Genomic DNA, 1168 nt, shown 5'->3' on the forward strand with positions numbered 1-1168 from the left:
TAATAAATATCAAAAGAATAATATACAATAATAAAATCAATAAAAGAATAAATGGAAAAAGAAGAATAGGACATTATGCAATGATGATAGTATCAAAATATTTTAATGATATTAAAGATTTTATTAATTTAGAAATTGGAATTAAAAGATATAGAGGAAATATGGAACGATTTCATTTTAATCCAATTCCATTAAATAAATATTCAAGAAGATTCTTTCCTAATATTGAAACATTTCATATTTATAATGAAGAAGATGAAGAATTTGATGATGGAAGAATAGCTAAAGAAGTAATATGGTATACAGTAGATTATTCAAGATATTTAAAAGAGAAAGAAGCAGGAAATATATGTAAAAATATAAAATATACACAATATGATAGAGATATATATGGAAATATAATACCTCCAGAAGTTAAATCACTTAGAGATTGGTGTTTTAAAAATTGTGATGAATTGTCATCTATTACTATACCAACACCAATTACCAAATTAGGAAATAATTGTTTTGGTGAATGTACATCATTAAAAACAATTAATATACCAACATCAATTAATGAAATAGGATGTTGGTGTTTTGAAGGATGTAAATTATTGACATCTATTACTATACCATCAACAATTACTGAAATAAGAAATAACTGTTTTTGTAAATGTTCATCATTAAAAACAATTAATATACCATCATCAATTAGTAAAATAGGAAATTGTTGTTTTGGTGAATGTAAATCATTGACACTAATTAATATACCATCTTCTATTAGTAAAATAGGAAATGAACCTTTTGAAGAGTGTAAGTCATTAATATGGATGAATATAGATAATCTACAATTTATAAGTAAAGAAAGGATATTTATGAATGAACCAGTATTAATTAGTATTAAAATACCAGAAAATCTACAAATAATCAATGGAAAGAATATTTTCAAGAAAGATATTAATGAATTTATTATTCCATCTTCAATTAGTAAATTAGGTGATAGTTGTTTTTTCTGGTTGTTCATCATTAAGATTAATTAATATACCAACAACAGTTAATGAAATAGGAGAAGGTTGTTTTTCAGGATGTTCATCTTTAACTATCTATTATTATACTCATCTTCAATTAGTAAATTAGGAAATAGTTGTTTTAGAGGATGTTTATCTATTAACTTCTATTATTATACCAA

The 1168-nt window shown here is 22.9% G+C and overlaps 1 protein-coding gene across 1 annotated transcript, besides 1 other annotated feature; it reads left to right on the plus strand.

Moving 5' to 3' along the window:
• Nucleotides 1-80: 80 nt before the first annotated feature.
• On the plus strand, nucleotides 81-1019 carry EDI_140750 (uncharacterized protein; the record flags this gene model as incomplete). The annotated part of the gene is made up of 1 exon (XM_001737634.1): nucleotides 81-1019. The coding sequence occupies one exon, from the start codon at nucleotides 81-83 to the stop codon at nucleotides 1017-1019; it is 939 nt and encodes a 312-aa protein (XP_001737686.1).
• Nucleotides 95-131: a sequence feature (AT_rich).
• Nucleotides 1020-1168: the final 149 nt, after the last annotated feature.

Source organism: Entamoeba dispar, genomic scaffold (assembly GCF_000209125.1).
Source record: "Entamoeba dispar SAW760 scf_1105229460723 genomic scaffold, whole genome shotgun sequence".
Taxonomy (NCBI): domain Eukaryota; phylum Evosea; order Mastigamoebida; family Endamoebidae; genus Entamoeba; species Entamoeba dispar.